This window comes from Falco naumanni, chromosome 10, assembly GCF_017639655.2.
Source record: "Falco naumanni isolate bFalNau1 chromosome 10, bFalNau1.pat, whole genome shotgun sequence".
NCBI lineage: Eukaryota > Metazoa > Chordata > Aves > Falconiformes > Falconidae > Falco > Falco naumanni.
This window is the reverse complement of record NC_054063.1, coordinates 22080907-22100496: the sequence shown is the minus strand read 5'-3', so window position 1 is coordinate 22100496 and position 19590 is coordinate 22080907. Positions and strand designations below refer to the sequence as shown.

The 19590-nt window shown below is 61.3% G+C and overlaps 2 protein-coding genes across 2 annotated transcripts; one reads left to right on the top strand and one right to left on the bottom strand.

Annotated features, from left to right (window-relative positions):
- Nucleotides 1-8469: 8469 nt before the first annotated feature.
- Nucleotides 8470-9473, bottom strand: SOX12 (SRY-box transcription factor 12). The gene has a single exon (XM_040609782.1). The coding sequence runs from the start codon at nt 9433-9435 to the stop codon at nt 8545-8547; it is 891 nt and encodes a 296-aa protein (XP_040465716.1). The 5' UTR covers nt 9436-9473; the 3' UTR covers nt 8470-8544.
- Nucleotides 9474-11962: 2489 nt separating this feature from the next.
- On the top strand, nt 11963-16880 carry C10H20orf96 (chromosome 10 C20orf96 homolog). The gene is given in 10 exon segments (XM_040608899.1): nt 11963-12124; nt 12673-12784; nt 13164-13303; nt 13849-14007; nt 14455-14554; nt 14988-15136; nt 15268-15378; nt 16253-16407; nt 16541-16547; nt 16624-16880. Coding segments are annotated over 10 exon segments (1218 nt in total). The 3' UTR covers nt 16747-16880.
- Nucleotides 16881-19590: the final 2710 nt, after the last annotated feature.

Below are 19590 nucleotides of genomic sequence, written 5' to 3'. Positions count from 1 at the left end.
ACTTGGCACCACTCGGCACGGCTCAGTGCTGTGCTGAGGGTGGGGGCTGCGGCTGGGCTCAACCCCCCCTGTGCCTGCATGCCTGTGCCATGGCAGCTTTGAAGGCACAGGGCCGGGCACCCGGAGCTGACGGCGCACATGGAGCCTCTGCGCAGCATCCTGGTCTGGTGGCCTCGCCCTGCTGCAGCCTCCAGCTGTGCTCCTGGGCACCTCCACTCCCGGCCCTGGCGCCCTCCTCTTCCTCTCCTGCTCACCAGCACCTCCAGGCACTTAACTGCAGCTCTTCCCCCCTGTCCCTGTCAAGGAGTGGTTGCCCGTGCCGAAGCACGCGGTGCCCGTACCTGGCAGCTGTCCTTGGCCTCGGTGGATCCATGCACAGGATCCAGCAGGACGTGGGGCCCGATCCACTGGGACCGGTGGCGCATGGGGCTGGGGGTGCAGGGGCTTCGGCCTCACTGGCTCAGGGCTGTCCTGGGGCTTCACCAGCCACCTCCTCCAGGCTGGATCTGGGCTGCGCTGGGTGGCCACCCGCTCCTGTCGCATCCTGTCCCTCCCTGCTGTGGCTGGTGCTGCTGTGAGCCCAAGTGCAAGATCCCAGCTGCCCTGCCTGCCTCCCTGCCCCGCCACCCTCCCCCTGCATGACCAGCATCGGCACCTCACAAGGGCATGGAGATGAGCCCCTCTCCCATTCCCCATCCCCGCCTCGCCCTCCCACCCTGGTCCCCAGCTGAGGGGATGGCTGCTGCTGCACCCAAGCCTGCCCAGGGTGACCAGGTCCTCCAGCCCAGGGTTATTGGAGCAGCCCTGTGCCACCAGCCAGGTCACTGCCGCGGCATGGACGTGCTCTCACCCTGATGCTGCAAGAGGCAGCATGGAGACATGCCAGCATGCCAGGCCACCAGCCATGCCGGTCTGCAGGAGCAGCTCGGCTTCCCTGAGGACAGAGGGCCAAGCCAGGGGAATGAGAGGCAGAGTCTGGGGCCCTGGCACCCCCATGGTGCCCGCTGCCGGCAGGGGTGGGCGCCCCCAGGGCCACACGTGCCAGGAATACATTATGTGTGTGTGTTGCAACGTTCCTGTGGGGTGATGCAAGGCCCTGGTGGGTCCTGGCCTCAGGGAGACGTGGGACAGGGGCCTGACAGCACCTGTTTGAGCAGCAGTGATGGTGGTCTTTGCCCCCAGAGTGATGCTGGTCCCCAAGCACGGTGGGGCTGTGTGACGAGGACCCTCCTGCTGAGACACAGCAGCACCCTGGTGTGCAGGGGTGTCCCAGGGAGCTGAGGTGGCAGTGGCCAAGGCAGGTGGTGCGCAGGCCTGCACCAGGCTGGCAGGAAAGGGCACACTGCTGCATGTGCCCCCACACACCGTGCCCCCAGGGTGGGTGCCCACCACTGTACTGTCAGCCACCAGCAGCAGCCTCCAGCAGTGAAACTGGGCCAAATGGTTTCATTCCCAGGTTCTGATCCTGTTCCACACCAAACTGAACGAGGTGCTGCTGGCGGTGGGGGCAGGCGGTGGCCGTCACACGTAACCTGGTGCTCACGGGGGTTTGGACACAGACACAGCAACAGCCATTGAGCCACCAGCAAAGGGATTTCTTGGCAGCTTTTACTGCTCTGCGGAAGCCGGGGTGCAGGGGCCGCAGGGCCAGGGGATGGCAGGACATGGTGGCCATGCCAGGACTGAGCCAGATGCCCTGTAGTGCTGGCCACAAACCAGCTCCAGGTGATCCAGCTGGTTCCAGGGTGCAGCACAGCTTGGCCCCATGCCGGCCATCACCCATCACGCCCCTGGCCCCAGGTGCTGGGCCGGGGCTGGATGCCGTAAAAGCAGAAGGTGTCAAAGGGCATCGCTGTCCCCACTGGGCGGCAGGGGACTGTGGCGGGGGGCTGCCCCACAGGATGGGTGAGAGCTGCTGTTCCTCTTCCTGGGGGCAGCGCGGGGCCAGCGCACAAGAGAGGAGCCCGATGGCTCCCAGCGCCCCAGCCACTGCGCACAGCACCGTGCCCACCAGCCAGCACATCCCCAGTGCGTGGTTGTACCGCACCACCTGCACATCTAGCACCACAAACTCCTCCACCATGATCCCCTCCAGCTTTGGGGGCACCAGGGAGCCAGCAGCCAGCGTGGCAGCCCCCACAAGCAGGAGCAAGGTCCCTGTGAAGAAGCTCACCTGGGGACAGGGCCACCCAAATGCCACGGTGGGATGCACCCCACGCAGGATGTGGGCAGGGGGAGGCAGGAGGAAGGGTTCTGGGGTCTCTTACCTTCCAGATCAGGGGGGGCCAGGCTCCGGGGGTCAGGACCCATCCCTGTCCCCGTCTTCACTGGACCTGGCCCCGGTACAGTCCTCATAGAAGAGGTGGAGGTAGGAATGGACCCCATACACTTCCCCTGCGCCACGCTGGGCCCGCGGCCGCAACTGCAGTCCAGCTCACAGGTGGGCATCAGGCCTGTGGGGCACAGGGGGAGTGGTCCAGGCTATGGGGAGGGTGGCAGGACCCAGGGACCCACAGCCACCCCCCTCCTGCAGCAGCACCCACAGGGGCTCCTGCCCTGGCCCCGAGGTGCACGTGGGGGACAGGGCACCGGTGCTGGCTGCATCCCCCAATGCAGAGGTCATTGCTTGTGTTGGGGAGCACAAAGAGGGATCCCAGGAGCTGCCCCCCACCCACTCACAAGGTTCTGTCTTGGCACTAGGACCTGGCTGGGGCAGTGAGGCCAAGGCCACATCCTCAGGGTGACTGAGCACATCACTGCCCGTATCCCGGTGGGGCTTCCATATGGGATGGAGGAGGGGACCCCCCGCCTTGCACTGCGGGGATCTGCCCGTCCTGGGCCGCCTCCAGACCCGGCACAGCCCCAGCATGGCCCCCGTTGCCGCGTTGGCAGGATGAGGCTCGACATCAGGCCACCGGCAGCCGCCCAATCGGCGGCGGTGGGAAGGAGGAGCGGTGGCAGGGAGGGACGCAGCCACCCTTGGGGTGGCCAAGGAGCCGCTGCCTTCCGGGGACACGGGGACACAGCCACCATACTGCAGGGACAGGACCACCGCGTCCCCTCCCGGGGGATGGGGCATTGCCATGGGAACTGCCTGCTCAGCCCTCACCAGGGTGCCTGCAGCCTGGCGTTTGCATGTGTGTGCACGTGTGTGTGCGTGTGTGTGCACATGTGTGTGTGCGTGTGCATGTGCATGTGTGTGCACGTGTGTGTGTGTGCGTGTGTGCACATTTGTGTGTGCGTGTGCATGTGTGTGCACGTGCATGTGTGTGTGCGTGTGTGCGTGTGCCTGGGGATGTGTTCAGGGCTGTCAGCCCGCAGGAGGGGGGCGGGGGGGACTGGGACCCTTTCGGTGCCGGCCACAGCGCTGAACAAAGCCCTGCACCAGAGAGGCCTCGCAGGGGGACACTGCCCACGGGACTGGCTGTCCCCCTGCACAGCCCCAGCCTGAGTGTCCCCAGAACCGGGGACGTGTTTGTCCCTCTGTCCCCACGCAGCAGCAGGGCCCTTCTTGCATGCAGGGGTCTGGGAGGGCCCAGCCTGCCTGGTGCTACCAGCCTTTGGAGGGGGGGCTCATCCTGGGGACCACCCCAGTGATGCCCATCCCTCTCCTTCCCTGGGCTGCCCCCACACCGTACCCCCTGTGTCCCCCCACACCGGCTCAGCCCTGGCCACACCCCAGCCCTACCTACTCCCCACTTACCTCGGGGGCGCGGGGTGGGGGGCAGAGGCCTTAGCACATCCTTCCCCGTTCCAGTGCTGTCACCAACAGCGGTCCCTCTACTGTCCTTCTGTCCGGGAGGGATCCCATGGCACTGCCCATGGGTGGGCAGCCAGGCCCCAGCTCCCACACAGCCCCACCACTGCCCGTCCAGAGGTGGGGAGGGGAGGGGGGCTGTGCTGGGGCGGGGTGGGGGACAGAGGGGGTCCCTGGCTCTGCCTGTGGAGCTGGTGATACGGTGCCGGCAGCCGCCACGCGTGGAGCAGAGCTGGGCCGGCCGCAGCGTGGGCACGTGGCTGCGTGGGCAGCGCCGGGCACCGAGCACCAGCCCATGGCGAGGTCAGGGGGGCAGCGGCGGTGGCCAGCGAGCCGGGGCCATGGCTGGGCCAGCCCCACGGGCCTCCCTGCTCCTGCTGCTGTGGCTGGGGGCTGCCGTCAGCCGGCACCAGAGCATCACTGCCCCCGCGGCTTCGGGGACCGCAGGTCCATGCTGGGTGCTGTCCCAGAGCGGGTGCAGCCCTGGGCTCCCATAGGGCTGGGGGGTGTCACTCAGCACAGCCACCCCCACCCCCGGGGACAGCTGGGAAGGGCTGGTACCCGGGGATGCTCTGGGCTCCCCTTGTTGCCGTGGCAACAGCTGCAGGTGGGGGTGTGTGTGACGCAAGTGGCGCATGCCCCCCCGTAGCCCCCACCCCCCCCCCACCCCCACCCCGAGCCCTCCTGCGGGGCTGGATTAACGCCCCAGCCCCCCTGGCCTTTCCCCGCGGGGGGAGCTGCTGGGGCTGCGTGTGCACAGAGCGGGTACAGCGCACACATGCACAGGAGCACACACATGCACAGGCAAACAGGGAGCACATGCATGCACAGACACCTACACATGAAGCACACACATGCAGAGGCACACAGGGAGCACATGCATGCAGAGGCACACATGGAGCACACATGCAGAGGCACACAGGGAGCACATGCATGCACAGGCACACACAGAGCACACACTGCACAGTGCATGCATGTGCACACACGCCAACACATGCTGTGCAGCCACACACCCCATGCACACCCGGTGTATGTGTCCAGCCTGCATACAATGTGCACTGCACACCACACAGGTGCTTGCACACATGCAAGGAGATGCACATACATGTGCACGCACACACACACAGACGTGCAGGCTCACACCCCCCAGCAGCGTGGCATGGCTTCGCGGGAACATCCAGCCCTCCTCAGGGGATGGTCAGTGCGGGACCAGGGTGGGAGCTGACGTGGCTGGGAACTGGATACTCAGGACTGGGGACCAACATCCTCCTGGGAATACCACATCTCCCTTGGACCCCACATCCCCCTGGGGATCCCCATCTCCCTGGGACCCTGCATCCCCATGGGAATGCCACATCTCACTGGGACCCCACATTCCCCTGGGCACCCCCATCACCCTTGGAGATCCACACCCCCCCTGGAAGGAGCGAGGCGGCGCAGGAGGAGCCAGAGCCATAGGGAGCAGACCAACACACTTTATTCCAAAATCACAACAGTCAGGATAACCGTTAGCCGAGTTTCTGCAGCACCAGAGCCAGCTGCATCACACCCCTCCGGAACGGGCCACGGCTGGGGCTGTGCCTCGGCTAAAAGCCTATTTCTCCAAGACGACAGATACAGGAACCCTTCACTAACACAACACTACAAAGGTGACCCCGAGCGCTGGTGCCCGTCCGCAGGCTGCGCCGGGGCCCCGCCGGCTCCCGGGGCCCCCGGCCCGCTTGGCCGCCGCCGGGGCGGCTTCTTCCTGAGAGAGGTTTGGTTTATTTTTATTATTAATTTATTATTATTATTATTATTCGCTTTGTCTCTAGTGATGACGGGATGTCACACGCGCACGCACACACGCTCGCACACGCATGCCAGCCAGCACCGGGCAGCGGGGAGGCAGGGGCGCAGCGGGAGGGGTCTGCACGCTGGGGGGGTCTCTAAGAACTACAACCACACAGCACAGAAAATCCACCACTGTCCACAACGGTTCTCCCCTGACAAACACACCCAGCGAGTCTCGAGGAGGAGGCAGGAAGGGGACGCAGATGGGGACGGGGACGAAGCGGATGGTGTTGTGCTTGCGGCCAGGGCGGGGGGGGGGGGCCCGGCTCTGGCTCTGGTTCTGGTGCTGACCCAGAACCTGCTCCTGAGGAAAAGTTTCACCTGACAGTCCGTGGAGGGAGTGCCCCAGCCCACAGGCGATGCACAGCACGCAGGGGACTGCAGAGACCCCGGGCCACCCCTGTCCCCACTGGGAACAGGGGATGCAGTCCCAAGCTGTGGGACCGGCAGAGCACATGTCTGATGTGGGACCCTCGCTACGGCCTCAGGCCCTGCTGATACCTGGGGGCTTTGGCTTCCCCACAGATGGGGATGGAGAGGTGACCTGTGGCCTCGGCACCTTTCCCAAGCGCCCCTGGCCATGGCACAGGGCAGCTGCGCACCCCAAGAAGGCACCGAGGTGCTGAGCAACATCTGCGCGCATCAGAGAGCCCCAGGGCCACGGGAGCCCGTGGGAACCCCAACCCCAGCTCACACATGGCAGGGGGCTTGGGGTGCTCCTGGCACAGGGCTCCCCAGGGAGTGGGAAGGCAGATCCCCCCCCCCTCCCCAGGGCAGCGGCAAGGCAGGAGCAGGCTGCCGGCATTGCGGCTGGCCTGGTGCTTATTTGGCTTTTCCACCTTGGGTGGGACTGGGTCCGGTGGGGAACGGCCGGGGGGGCAGGGACAGGGTCGCGCTCTATACGGGGGACACGTGTCTGATGCGTGATGCCCGCCTGCCTGCACAGGCTGGCACCCGCACCGGGGCTACTGAAACACCATGGCTAACGCAATGCCGACACACACACGTACAGCTACCGCTACACACCGACACATCTACAATGCTGATGGCTGGCCGTCAGGGGGGTGCCTGGCGGGGACCCCAAGGCCACCCGGGATGGGGATGGGGGACACCGAGCATCCCTGCAAAGAGCCCGGGGACACACCTCTCCCGGCATCACAGTGCCTTTCCCTACGGCTGAGCCAGGGCCACTGGCACCTCCGGCAGTGAGGTCAGGCAGGTCCCAGCTCTGAGCCATACTGGGGGGGTGCCAGGACCCGGTGTGGGGGGTGCTCTTCCCCAGGTCACAGCTCCATCCAGCCCCACAGCAACGGACAGGCACGGGGCCGCCTGTGACCAGCAGAACCAGCAGCCCCAAATCGGGGAGGCAGAGCCTCAGGGAGCAGGTGCCCCGCTGCCCCCAGCACCCCACTTCCCGGAAAGGGCCAGAGGGGCTCGTGCACACCCAGAGCCCTTGGAGAATCGGGGCCAGGGTAAACGTCAGAGGGTGCTTCAAGCAGCAGTCCCTGATGAGCCCAGGACGGCTCCTTCAGGTGCTGCCAGCCCCGGCCATGGCCATAGGGCTGGCAGCCCGGGGTGGTGGGGGTCCCCACCGGCACCCCCCACAGCACAGCCGTACCTGAGCGCAGCCCCTGCCCCACAACTGCAGCCCATGACTGCCGAGCCAGCACTGCGGCCACGTGCTCCCTGGCTCCGGAGGAGGTGGCTCGTTGCAGGAAGAAGCCATTAGGAAAAGCAAAGAAAAAGCCAGCTGGAGCAGCTGCTGCGGCTGGACCTTTCCTGCCGGGAATCTCCTTGGCAGCACTCTGCCGGGATGCCCTGCTCTTGGTGAAGCTGGCAGCGGGGCATGGCACGGCGATGCATGGAGGACCGTGCCAGAGCATCACCCACACCCCATGCGCTCACCGGCATCACTGCCACTGCTCTCAGCCCCATCTGGGTGGTTGCTTAAGGCAGATTTCCCACAGTGTCCCTGCCCTCCTGCTCCCCGCCACCATCGCCTGCCACAGCCGGGCACGGTGGGACCTGGTTCCACTGGCCAAAGCGAGCCAGCCCAGAGTGGGTCCTGCACGGGCACCCAGTCCAAGGCTAAAGTGGGGGCTGGCTGCTTCGGGAAGGGCTCATCCCCACCGGGGTTTGGGGTGGCTCCGGGCACGGACTCCCCCCACGGCACAGCCCCTTCTGCACAACCGCCTGGCGAGAGGCAAAACACAGCCTCCCACGTCCACGTGCGGATCACGTGTGTGCAACTTCGCTCTTCCCAAAGTGAGCAGTGGGGAGCGCGCGCCACAGGGAAAGAGCTGATCCTGTGGGACACCAACCCCGCAAAGCTGGGGACCCCGACGAAATGGGGCGTTGGGCAGGGAGGCATGGCTCCGCATCCCTCCCCAAGGGCTGCAACAACAGGGAAGAGGAAAAAATTGAAGCTGTGCTTTAAATGCAGTCAAAAAGCAAAAGGAATTGGCCATTCCCAAAGGAATCGGGCAGGATGGGCACCGAGAGCCAGGGCCGGTGTGGGCGCTCTGGCTGCCCAGCGAGCGGGAGGGAGCACTGGGCAGCGCTGGCAGGGATGGGAGCAGCTGGGAGCAGCCATGGCCAGCAGCACCGCCACGGCCAGAGCCACGGGGAGAAGGGGCCAGGCACTGACAATGAAAACCCGATGAGATGTTTGCATTTCACGGGCAAATAACCGCGGCGGTCAGCCACGCATCCCACGGCCAGGAGGCGAGAGCCAGACAGACAGACGAGGAGTGGGTGTGTGCCGGGGGGTTAGGGTGAGCAGGGAGCTCTGCCTTCCAGCGGCTTCAAGGCAAAATACCTGATTCCTGCATGTAAACAGCTGGTTTCGATTCTTTTTTTTTGTGGGTTTTTTTTTTTTTCTATGACCTGATTGTGGGGGCAGGGGAAAAAACAAAAAAAAAAAAAAAAAGAGCGTTACCTGCAGAGCACGGGACTCAGTAGGTAAAGACCAAGTCTGAGATGCTGGACATGAGCCAGTCCCCCGCTATCATCTCCGTCACCTCAGGCGTGCAATAGTCCGGGAACTCGAAGTGCGAGGAGCCTCCCCGCGGGAAGAGGTCGTGGTCCTTGTCGAAGACGGACCAGTCCAGGGCACCGCAAGCGGTGCTGGTGGGGGCGCGCCCCGGCAGGACCCCCAGCAGCTCTTCCTCCAGCTCCTCATCAGAGGAGCTGAAGGAGGAGGGAGGAGACCCGGCTGACATGGGAGAGGGGGACTCACTCTCCGGTGACCTCCCCGGCTCAGGGCAGGTGGCAGCGGGGCTTGGGGATGCAGGGGGCTCCTGGGGGCCATGCTCCCCGCTGGGTGCCAGGTGCCAGGTGGCTGTGCCGGGTGCCGCGGTGCGGTCCTCAGTGGGCACCTCTGGCATGGGCTCCTGGGAGGCGTCGGGCGGCTTGGCAGGCTGCCGGCGGCCGGCAGAGACACGGCCCAGCACGGAGGGCTTGATCTTCACCGGGAGCCGCGGACGGGACGTGCCGGTGCCCACCTTGCCCTTTTTCCGAGGCCGGTACTTGTAGTCGGGGTAGTCGGCCATGTGCTTGAGACGCAGGCGCTCAGCCTCCTTGACAAAGGGGATCTTCTCGGAATCGTGGAGGAGCTGCCAACGCCGGCCCAGGCGCTTGGAGATCTCGGCGTTGTGCATGTCGGGCCACTGGTCCATGATCTTGCGGCGCTCGTGCTGCGACCACACCATGAAGGCGTTCATGGGCCGCTTGATGTGCCCGCTCGGCGTCTTGCACCAGGCGGGTTCAGCGTCGCGGGTGGGCAGCGGGGCGCAGGGCTCCCGCCGAGCCTCCACGCCCCGGCCCCGTGTGCCGCGCTGCACCATGCCGGGGCCCGGGACCACACCGCCTCCTCCTCTTCCTCCTCCTCCTCCTCCTCCTCCTCCCCGCCCGCCGCCGCCGCCGCCTCCCCGCCCGCCGCTACGCGCCGCGCCGCGCCGCCCCCATTGTGCGGAGCGGGCGGCGGCGGCGGGGCGGGGCGCAGGGGGCCGCGCCGGGGCCTGGGGGCGCACGGCGGGGGCGGCTCCGCCGGAGCGGCGGCCGCTGCGATGCTCCGGAGGGACCCCGAGCCGGCCCGGTGGCCTCCGCCTCCGGGATGCTCCGCAGCGCTCTGGTCCGGGGATGCTCCGCGCTCGCTCGGGAATGCTCTGTACCGGCCCAGGGATGCTGCACGCCGCGGGGGCTCCGCGCCGCCCGGGGATGCTTCCCCAGTGAAATCGGTGGCTGCTCCGGTGGCGGGGGATGCGGGGATGCTGCGGCGGGTCCGGGTCGGGGGGTGCGCGGGGGCGGTGCGGGCAGCCCAGGAGCCGCACGCCCCCCGGTGCCGCTCTTATAGGCGCCGCCGCTCCGCCCCCGCGCCGCCCCCGGTAAACACCGCCGCGCCGGTTCTGTCAATGGGAGGCACCGCCCCCCCCGGCCCATTGGCCGCGGGGCGGGGGGGAATATCCAGCTCCGCCAATGGGCGCCCTCCGGAGAAGGGTTGCTGGAGAGAATGGCAGGGCGGCACGCCCCGGTACCCCCCGGTACCGCCGCCGCGGCACCCCGGTAGCTGCCGATGCCCTCACCCGAGCAGCACAGCACCCCTCGGTACCTTCACCAGCGTCCCAGTACCCCGGCCGGGGCCCCTCGGGACTCCTCCGTGCCCTCCGGTACCCACTCGGGGATGCTCCCAAACCCTGCCGGTATCCGCTGCTCCCCCTGTGTGGCCACCCCGGTGCCCCCTAGACCCGCACGTGGGCACCCCCGGGAGCCCCCACACGCCTCGCGGCCCCCTGGGAGCTGCACCCCGGCCCGGGCACGGCTCCACGCTCCCAGACACTGAGCATCCCCCCGGGACGCTGCTCCCGGTCCCCGGCCTCGCCGGTCCACCGGGCCCCCACTGCCCCCAGTACTCTCGGCAGATCCCTGGCCCAGGGACAGCCCCCGCGATCTCCAGTGGGGCTTGCAGCGCTCGGCCCCCTGCGCCCTGGGAAGGCCGATGCTTCGTGGACGCGCCTGTGTATGTGTCCGCCGCTCCCCGACCCAGCAGCGTCTCCGCGGGGCTCGGCTCCCGGCGGGTCAGGGGGGCGGCGGCCCACGGGGCTGCCCCGCCGGTGCCACGAGTGGGGCCTTACCCCCCGCGGCGCAGCCCCGCCAGACCCCGCCCCTCCCGCCAGACCCCGCCCCTCCCGCCAGACCCCGCCCCTCCCCGCCAGACCCCGCCCCTCCCCGCCAGACCCCGCCCCCTCGGCGGGGCTGCGGGCGGCACCAATGGCGCGGCGGCGGCGGACCTGTTGCCCCGGAGACCGCGGGCTGCTCGCCAGGGGCCGCGCCCATTGGCTGCCGCCGTGGCGCGCGGGCCCGCCGCAGGGCGCGCGCCCATTGGCTGCGCCGCCGCCGCCAGTTGCTGTGGTAACAGGGGCCCGAGCACGGCCTACACCGGGTACGGCGGTCCACACCGGGCACCGGGGACTCAACCAAGCATCGCGAGCTACACCGGGCACCTCGGCCCACACCGGGCACCGCTGCCAGCTCCGGGCACTACAGCCCACGCCGGGCACCGGGGACTCCACCAGGCATCAGGGCCACACCGGGCACCGCGGCCCACACCGGGCACCGTAGCCCACGCCTGGCACCGCGGCCCATGCCCAGCATCCCGGCCAGGCCCAGGCTACGGGGATTCTGCCAGGCATCGCGGCCCACACTGGGAACCTCAGCCTACACTGGGCACCATGGCGCATGCTGGGCATCACGGCCCACGTGTGGAACCGGGGACTGCACTAGCGCCTACACTGGGCACCGCGGCCCGCGGCCTGCCCTGCACCCCAGGGCTCTGCCCACACCCACCCTGAGCCCCGCTGCCCGGGAACCAACACACAACCCTCTAACACGGCTTCCCTGTCATGCTGGGCCTTGCACGGAGGCAGTGGGGAGCCATTGTCACCGTCTGACCCTGGCACCGTGCAACTGCCCGGCCATTGCCCCTGGCCCCCCGGGCGGGGCCGGCTGCGTGCACGTTAGCCCGGGAACGCCGGTGCCGCGGAAGGGCTCTGCGGGGCCCTGAGGCGGCTGCCCCGTGCTCACCGCCACGCTGCGCCTGGCCCGCCCTGCGCTGGGCTCTCCAGGCCTCGCTCGGTGCTACCGCCGCGGGCTCTGCTCTCCCTCAGCAGCCGAGTCCCCGTCCCGCAGGGCTCTCCGGTCTGGCCCGGCTCCCAGCAGGCCCGGGCACCCAGATCCCGCCCCCGTGGATCCCTTCCCGGCTGATCCCTTCCCGGTGCGAACCCGTGCCTCTGCCGCCGGGCTCCTGCCGTGCACATCCGGCAGGGGGCGCTCTTCCCTGGGCGCGGGCCCCGCTCCGCTCCGCCTGCTGTCGCCATGGAGACCGGGACGGGGCCGGGAAACGGGGCATCTGCGGGGTACGGGGCATCCGCGGGGGCCGTGGGGTACGGGGGGAACCCCGGGGCGCAGGAGGATGGCGGGGGGGGCACGGCGAAGTGGGCTCCCGGGTGGGTGAGGGACTCCCAGGAGGACAAAGGAGTAGGCCGGGGAGTGTCGCCGTAGGGGACAGGCAGGAGGAGTCCCCGGCGGGCCTGGGGTGGGGAGGGGGGCTCGCCGGCGGGCTAAGAGGATAGCTAGGGAGCTCCCCAGTGAGGCAGGGGGGTAGGTGACGATGGGGCTCACTAAGGTACAATAACCCAGGAGTGTCCCTGGCTCTGCTCAGACTTTGGACCCACAGGGGCTTATCCCTGGGGACAGGCAGCACTGCGGGGCTCAGCGGCTTCAGTGGCATTACACTTTTGCCTTCCAGAGCCTGCCTGGAGATGGATGCACAGGGCCCGCTCCCCAGTATTGTGGAAGAGTTCAAGAGAATAGTAAGACTCCTGTTCCTATGGGGTTTATGACACTTGCAGTGTCTCTCAACCAGGCCTGGAAACTGGCTGCTCCAGGCCGGTAAAGGGGCACCTGGGAGCCCCGAAGGAGCTGCGGAGGGGAGCTGGAACTGTGGGTCAGTTCAGAGAGGTCTCTGCTCACCAACTTCCTCTGATGCCCCGGCTTTTCTGTGCTAACTGTTGTGCTGAGTTTAGGATTACAGCAAAAGGCAGAAGGCAGAGGCAGAGGAAAGGAAATCTCCAGCCCACAGGATGACTTGGCCACCGCTCACTGATGAGGACAAGAAGAAAGGGGAGAACAAGCCAGGCTGGGAGAGATTCCCTGATACACCACCCTGCTGCCCTGGCCCACCGGTGCCACTTCTGCATTAACCCAGTGCTTTCTGCAGGGAGACATTCAGCAAAAAACACAAAAAGCAAATTACCCAAGGTGAAATGCTGAGAATAAAGAGGGAGAACTAGCAAAGGCCAGGGAGTGCTCTGTAGGCTGGGCTCCTGGGCTGGAACTGTGAGCAGCTTTTGCTGGCGCTGTGGAAGGTTTGAATTCAGTCTCTCAGTTGTTCATTATATTTCCCTCAGCCGCATATGATAAGAGAGACTAGATGTAAGGTGTTGAAACTGGGCTGTGAAATAAGCACAGGCCTTTTTCTTTTTTGTTTTGGGTGGGTATTTTTTTGTTTTACTAGTTGCATTTATGCCAAGTAGAAAACCACCCTTGCCTTCAGAGACATCATCCCAAGAGAAATACAGAAGTTCTATTCAGAGGAAATCAGCTCTTCAGAAGGCTGAATTAGCTAAAACCTTGGAAGAGATCAAAATTACCACAGTACATGCCACAGATACCCAGTGCTGGGATGCAGGTTGCAAATCCATGCAGTTACCCCAGCTGCCTTTATGGAGGAAATTCTAGCAGCCTGACTTGTTCTTGCAAAATGGCATGTGTTTATTTATTAATACACTGGAGGTAATTATGCTGCTCTGCTTAATGCTGGTGAAATCTATCCTTGATATTGTCTATCAAGAAAAATTAAGAGAAACCAAGAGAGAGTCCAGACTGTAGCAGCAGGAGGGATGAGATTTAGGAAATGTGACCTGTTAGAAAAGACTGTTGGTATCAGATTTACTCAGTCTAGCAAAGAGTTGAGGTGGAGGACACTACCACAGCTTTTTAGTAGGTGAAAGATGGTTGTAATACATGGTGACCGTGCAGCTGGTAGTAAGGAACATGGGAGCAGGGGTGTGCTGTATGGGGGAAGTCAGAGTGCCTTACCCTGGGATGGGAACATCCTGGGGATGGCAGACGATGGTAAGAAAACTTGGGGCAGGTGGACTGGTGGAGTCTCCAACACTATAATTCACAATTTCCTGTAGAATCTGATTAATCTGAAGAAAAACACCATTGAGGAGCTGAGGCAGCTTAGCACCCACCTGGCAGAGACCAACTACCAGCTAATCAAGGACATCCAGCACACTGACAACAGCACTGCCAAGCAAGCCAGGAGCCTGCTGCAGCAGTATGAAGTAGTTCAAGTGAGGCTTTAGGGGTGACCGACAGACCCAATTTAACAGAATGGAGAACTTCCCATTACTCATTAGTACTGCAGAAGGGTCAGGCACTGCCTGGCCCCTTCCACTGCACAGTGTGTGACTGGGGCATCCCCAGTCCTGGGGGGAGCTCCCCGGTGCCCAAAGATCCTGTGACCATGCTTTAAAGCTGTGAGAGCACTTTGACTGTAACTGACCCAAGCAACAGTAGTCACCCCTGTAATGGCCCAAATCCATCCCTCCATGATGTCCTTGGCTCCAGCTGGCTCCTGCTTCCTAGAGCAGCTCCTGTGCATGAACTGGCACCAGCCACAGCGGCAGATCCCTCTGTGCTGCTAATGCAAGCAGCAGCACCCAAGAGCACAGTCAGGGATGGTGCAGGGGGACGTTTCAGAGCTCTGTGGAATAAGCGGTGGATTTCTCCCCATGCAGAGGGTGAAAGCAATGGTGCAGACCTTCAATCAGAACCAGCTGGATACAGCAAGGGCAGAGCTCCAGGAAATGGAAAAAACAGTGGAAAAGAATCTGGGAAGTGAGTTGCTCACATTACTGTGAAATGCAGTCTATAGGATCATATTACCTTCGCTTTCCATCTTACTAGGTTAAAAACACTGTGTTGATCTTCTGAATGTCAAACAATTCCATTTCTGAAAATTAATCTTGTTTGCTCTGTGGGGATGATCTTCCTGTCAGCCTGTCAGGAGGGAGAGAGCCCTGTGACAGGTGGCAGCCTCTGCTCAGGGGCATAGGAAGAATCGCCTCCTTGGCAGCCATACGTACGTCCTGTTGGGGCAGGATCTGGTCAAGGTGGTCTGACTCGGGGTGGCCATTGCCACTTCCCTCAGGGTGTGTAATCTCTGTAGAAAGAAGGGCTCAGGCAAATGCAGGACAGACTCCTTGGCTCAGTGAAGAAGCAAAGCTCTGGAACCCCTGGGTTGAGATTTTCTGTTTTGATTTTCAGTCAGAGCTCCAGCAGCAGCTGGATGAAGTCACATCAAAAGTGCAGGTTCTCCAGGACATCCTGTGGTCCTACATCAATGGACAGCATCTGGAACAAGCTGTCCAGACAGTCTTTCTGCAGCACAGCATCCAGAACCTGAAGGAGCAGCAGCAGGTGCAGGGACCTCTCCTTCCCTGCCTGCAGCATTGCCAGGGAGGAAGGAGAGGGCAGGGGATGAAGGAACACCGTAGTTATCTTGCCTAATGCTCCTGTTGTTTCTGTGCACCGCTTCCTGCTGTCCTCAGGAGGAGACAGACAAGGCAGAAGAAATGGGGAAGGCCATCTTGGAGGAACTGGAAGAGAAGGCATGGGTGGAACAAGAGGTGCTATTACAGAAAGTCATGGAGATTTGTGGAGTTCACATGATGTTCCAGCAAGGGAGATCAGTTTCTGGGAGACAGGGCAGGGGCTGCCACACATTGCCCGTTAGCAATAGCATGGCACAGCCAACACCCAGAGAGTAACAGGGCATTGCTGCTCCCCTCCTGATGCTGTGCTGGAACTGTTTGTCAAGCTGGGAGGGTACACAAGGAGCACTCCTGAGTTTCTGCTGTAGTCTGATGTGTTGAAACAGTCTCAGGCTTACTCCTGAGAGTTTGCCGCATGGAGGCGAGTGCACCGTGACCCAACATTCACCCTGCTTTTATGGTCCCTGTTTTATTACATTATTTAGGTAGCTGCTTTGCTAATTGGCTGTGACACCGCTGTGGTAGCACACATATGTTTGTAATAAATTAATGAGGAAATTAAACTATATGCAGCACTACAGAGCAGGGACTGCTGTCATTCTTCCCAAAATAGGAGAAACTCCTATTGCACAGTTCCGGCTTGCATGATGTGCTTAGCACTTTTCATGCGTTAGCAGCTTGAGAGCACTAAGAAAATATTAATTACTGACTCCATTTACAGCCTGCTATGATGCAGAACTGCTGTGCCCTTTTACAGCTGAATCTGTAAGCACAGGCAATGTAAGTTACCCAAGTAATATTAATAACCTTTCCCTGGGAAAATGATCTCTTGAGTTCCTCAGTCTTGTCCCATGATCAACACAATGTGATCTCAAAACCAGTCTCTTTCTAGAGCTAGAACCCAAACCTGGTTTGAGCAGAAATCATTTTCTTGATGAGTGATGCATCTGGACATGGCTGCATTGACATCTGGCAGCATCAGGGCTTCACGCTGGTGGTTAGCGTGGAGTTTCTTCAGATTTTCTTCTCTTCACCCACACAGGAGATGTTGCTGCACCAGGGTGGCCCAAAGCAGATGGTGATAAACAACTACAGTCTGCAACATGAACTACTGAGGCAAAGGGAGGTGAGCAAGCTGGGTAAGAATCAGCCAGAGCCAGCCACCCTCAGCCTTTGCCCTTCATGAGGATTTTGTCTGCCTTAGTGGGGTACGTTGCCTTCCATTCTCACTGGGGCCCAGTGGACAGTTAAGACATCCTGAGGACGAGCAGTCCAGCAGGTGTTTCAGGGAGCCTGTTAAGGCCTTACTTGCATGAGGGATGTTTTCTAGCTCTGCTGTTTGCAAAATCTTTAAAACTTTAATTTCTGCTTCTATTGCAAAGTAAAGAACTCTTAGAAACGTCATTGATTCAGATTATTAAGGACCTGGAGGAGGAGATTGGTGAGCTGAAGAGAAGCATCCAGACACTTCACCAGAGTGCAAGAGACCCAAGAGAGCTGATCTTTGCTGACATTCTTCTCTACAGACCTAAGTAAGGCTGGCCAGTGAACATGCATGGTTCTTTTTCTGTGGCCTTAGCCTGCAGAGTCTTTGGCACTGAGCGCTAATAACCCTACCCCATCATTTCCACAGACATAATGGCTAAACCTACACCCAGCCTGAGCTATAAACCCACAGCTAATGCTGGGTTTTGCTTGGGAAGACGGTTGCAGGGTCTCATGGTCTCACCTAAGAGCAGCTAGGAGCTAGCCACAACTGATGCCAATCCTTGGTCTCATCCTGTCCCTTCCCTTTGTGCAGCCTGCAAGTGGAGATTGTTAGTGGCTGCAGCTGGGGATGGTCGGCACCAGCAGAGCTTTTCAAGGCCCTTGTGCCTACACTAACTTACTTTATTGTTGTTTTCGCTTTGCAGTTGGGAAACAAAACTGAGGGCAAGGGGCAGGCTTGCGAGGAGCATCCTTGTCAAGGTAGGTCCTGCCCATCTAGAGCCGCCTTGGTTGTATGAAATGGCACCAATGTTCTATGAGAACCAAGATGGGCAGACATTTCCCTAATACATAAAAAAATGTTGTCAGCATTGGCTGGCAGCAAAAAAGTAAACCTTTGTTATCTTTCTCACTGCTGTTTCCCTGCCCCAGTTCTCTGGTAGCTAATTACGTCCTGAGTGGAGGCTGTGGGTAATCCCCACTCCTGCTTACCCATGTGCGCTGTGCTGATACTGGATGTAAGAATTACAAAGCGTAAGGTGACTCCTCACTTAGCATTGATGGGAAGAAGGCCCTACCAGCTCGATCACAGGAATACTGGGCTCTCCCCAGGGACAGGCCCAGACAGGCTGAGTCTGTGGGCTGAAGCATACCAACAGCCAGCTGTGACAGGCTGTTTTCCACCAAATCCACGCAGGCTGAAGGTGTGATGCTGCCCCTTGTCCCACGGCAGCGAGGTCCTGCCCAGAGCAGGATAAATCACAAAAAATCACAAAACCTGAGAAAAAATGGATCAAATGTGTTTAAATTTCCGGTATGCTGTAGTCCGAAACCTGTAGCTGTGTGCAGAACAGCACGCATATGTGCACTTATTTACAGCAACTGCCTATATAAATTGTTCTTGGCAGAGAGATGTCTGTTAACAGTCATCCCTTCCCAGCACATCCCACCGCTGCAGGTGTGGGCCAGCCTCTCGCCTCCTTCGCGCCTCTCGTGCACGCAGGGGTTATTTTGCATGAAAATATCATCCCTTGGGATGAGCAGACATTCACCCAGCAAACCAGCGATGGTGCAGGTGACAAGAGGAGCTGGAACGCCCCGCTCCAGGGCCTGGGGTTTAGCTGGAAGCCAGGTACAGCTGCAGTGCTGTGGGGGCACGAGCCAAAGCAGGGAGAAAGCCTAGAACATATCAGGAGATTGCAGGGGGAGGTGGGCAGCTGTATGATGGATCACAGCAACTTAATTTTTTTTTTCTGATAAAAAATGATAAATAAAAGGGAATTAATTAGCCTCAATAGCGGCTGGGGTTACTGAGGATGGCTGGGAAAAAGAGTTAAAAATAGCAGGAAGGCCCAAGTGGAAAGTTTCTGTAACATCACAAGTCAGGCATTTGGTGCTTACCCGCCCTGACAGGCGGGAGCCCGTGCCAGAGCCCTCTTCGCCATCCCTCAGCCCTTTCCCACTGACCTCCTTGCAACTTTTCACACGACTTCACCAGCCCTTCGTTTCTGATTAACCCATTGGTTCCAGGCACTGGATTTGCTTCCTGAAAGAGTAAAATCAGAAGTGAGCTGCGCTCAGCCTGGGAGTGTAAGAGTGTGTGGGAGTGCAGGACTCTTGCTGGCCCTCCTTGGGTCCCTGTGTGTTGCTGGCAACCCCTGGAACCCTGGAGGAGCTGTAGCCCCCTGCGTATCCATTCCCATCTGCATTTCAGCTTCCCCTCTTTATAAATCCTCTTGCTTCATGGGGCCCCAGGAGCATTTCACCAACTTCAGGCCCTGCGCTGGGGGCACTCTGGACGCACAGTTTGTCCTGGGCTGAGACGGAGATGGATGAGCTCAGCTCTGAGCAAGCCCAGCCCGCTGTGCTTGTCTTCTCTCTGCGAGAAAGCAGATGTACCTAGCTGCTCCAACAGGCTGCCTGCACTTCTGTTTGTCTTTCAGGATGGACAGTGAGGGGCAGCTAGTTTCATTCCTTCTCCCTCAGAGCCCTGGAGGTTATATCTGGCTGTGCCTCTCTGGGAAGGCCAGCGAGCACCGAGCCTGCCTTGCAGAGGGGCTCTGTGGCAAGTGTGATCTAATGGCAGGGTGCAGGCTTAGAGCTAATTTCTTTTGTAGGCAGAGCGGTTAGTGGCTGGGCTAGACCATGACGGCTGAACCGAAAAGCCAGAGTGCGCTGCAGTGAGCTGGAGGTCAGGCTGGGCTCTGGTTCAGGTTGAACAGGAGCTGCACACAGCAGCCCTCCTCTGGTTTTAAAGTAGTTTTGCCCCTGCTCACCCCAGCTGCTGCTGTGTCCCAGAATAAGTATCTGCACCCTCCCCACTTAAAACCTGTTGAAGCACTCTCCAAACTAGCTAGCTACAACAAGGCTTTTTACAATCTCCTACCAATATACTCTTCATACATCCCTCTCCTGCCTTCTCTTCTCCTCTCCTCTCCTAGGGCACGTGTTGTCTCTCCTCTTGCTTTTTCCTCTCTTTGCTTCATCCTCAGCTGCTCTCTCTTCATTGGCTCTCAACCACTTAACTTAACCAGCCACACCTGCACCTTATCTACATCGGCCAACCCACAGTTGTATATTATCAATGCTAATTAACCCAGCTTCATTCGTCTACAAAAACCATCTGGGATAGGCATACCTGTGGATCTAGAGAAGATAGCACAGCTGCTACCC

What these genes read in the sequence shown, in the direction of transcription:
- SOX12 (XM_040609782.1), bottom strand. Translation starts at nt 9,435, where the DNA reads ATGGTGCAGCGCGGCACACGGGGCCGGGGCGTGGAGGCTCGGCGGGAG.